The sequence below is a fragment of the Trichechus manatus genome, unplaced genomic scaffold (assembly GCF_000243295.1).
Source record: "Trichechus manatus latirostris isolate Lorelei unplaced genomic scaffold, TriManLat1.0 scaffold00361, whole genome shotgun sequence".
Taxonomy (NCBI): Eukaryota; Metazoa; Chordata; class Mammalia; order Sirenia; family Trichechidae; genus Trichechus; species Trichechus manatus.
Window position 1 is genome coordinate 9,607 of NW_004444297.1, and position 1,513 is coordinate 11,119.

Here is a 1,513-nt window from a genome sequence, read left to right on the forward strand (position 1 = left end):
ATAAACTTAGATTCTGACGCTAATTAAAGTTTCTCTTCAAAGCAACAGCATTTTTCAAAAAAGTATGCAAGATACCACACAGAACAGGAACACAAAGATGATAAACACTGTGTTGCCTCCAACTCCAACCCAAGTCCCGTGCCCCATCCACTACTTAGAACGTTGACTGCCATCTTCAAACACAAAGTGAAGAATCTTCTTTATATTTCACTGGGGAGAGGAGGAGCTGCGGGACACGGCCCTGGCACGTGCCTGAGCCATGGCACTAATTCGAGCCCTGGCTGCAGCTCTGGCTTGGGCTCTCTCTTCCTCGTCCTTCACAGCCTCTTCATACCAGGATGGAAAGGCACTGGGCGTGGTATCATTGATCTTGGCCAAAAACTCCAGGACTTTCATCTTGCTGGTTTCAGCACGGGCTCTGGGACCCCACAGGAATTCATAGCATGGAGGATAACTGTTGGGCACCTGCCGGTACTCCAGGTACTTTTGCTTCACCATATCCCTGGTGATGAGCTTCCTGGGCTCCCCAAAGATGAAATGATTCCTGCCAGCATATAACCCAATCACACTCAACACTTCCCAGACTTGCTCCTCAGTGGCGCAGTTGCCGTTTATGAAAATAATGCCTAGGATAGTCATCAGGAGGCCGGTCGTGGGCACACCTATGTCATCACTCAGCCTCCCGTCGTAGCTGAATTCCAATTTGTTGACGAGGACATAGATGTGCCTGTTATGGTCCATTTTCTTCAAGTCAAGGCCAAAGACCAGCTCCAGGTGCTCAGAGGCTCTCCTGAGGATCTCAGGGAATTGCTTCTTGTATATTTGGATTATATTTCTCAGCATGTCTGCCTTCTTAATGGGCTCTTTCATTTGATACTTGTACAGCAGGTAATATACCAATATAATCACCTTCTTATCTATAGGGCCTCTGCCCAAATGCTCAGCGGTGGGCTGGGCCTGCCCGTGGCCTGGACTTTCTTGGTAGCTGGCAACTTCATTAACCCTTGTGTATGAAACAGCGCCATTAGAAGTGATGGTGGGATTGGTACCTGACATAGCAGCTGGCGAACTCTGGGGAGTACTCTGGAAACGAGAAGAGGAATAGGAGGTGGACTCCTCTTCAACTGCTGCAGTGGTCTGATCCCCTTCTACATCCAGTGTCTCTTCCTGGGACTGACGGCGTTTCATACGGGCACGGAGCTTACTTTTCTGACCCCGAGGCATGATGAGTTTGGTCCGGGTCAGAGCCCAGGAGGGCAAGTGATGTTGGCACCTGGAGGAGAGAGGATGAGATGGTGTATACCCCTTCATGAGAGAGATAGTATCTTGGTTCTAATGAAGAAAACCTTTGCAGGTTTCCTTGAGGATACTGCTCTAAGAAAACACTAGGCTCCTGTTCTCTAATCAGTCAGTCCCCTGAAGACTTTATGGAAGGAACTATAGTGTACCTTAGACTGCTGCCTGCCCGCTCTACCTGGGGCTTACTGGGGTGACAGCAGGGGCTGATAGGGGG

General features: G+C 49.4%; 1 protein-coding gene across 1 annotated transcript; it reads right to left on the minus strand.

Moving 5' to 3' along the window:
• Nucleotides 1–207: 207 nt before the first annotated feature.
• Nucleotides 208–1,306, minus strand: LOC101344938 (melanoma-associated antigen B10-like). Its single transcript, XM_004390941.2, has one exon. It carries the CDS (start codon nucleotides 1,222–1,224, stop codon nucleotides 208–210), a length of 1,017 nt encoding a protein of 338 aa, XP_004390998.1. The 5' UTR covers nucleotides 1,225–1,306.
• Between the last annotated feature and the right edge of the window lie 207 nt (nucleotides 1,307–1,513).

What these genes read in the sequence shown, in the direction of transcription:
- LOC101344938 (XM_004390941.2), bottom strand. Translation starts at nt 1,224, where the DNA reads ATGCCTCGGGGTCAGAAAAGTAAGCTCCGTGCCCGTATGAAACGCCGT.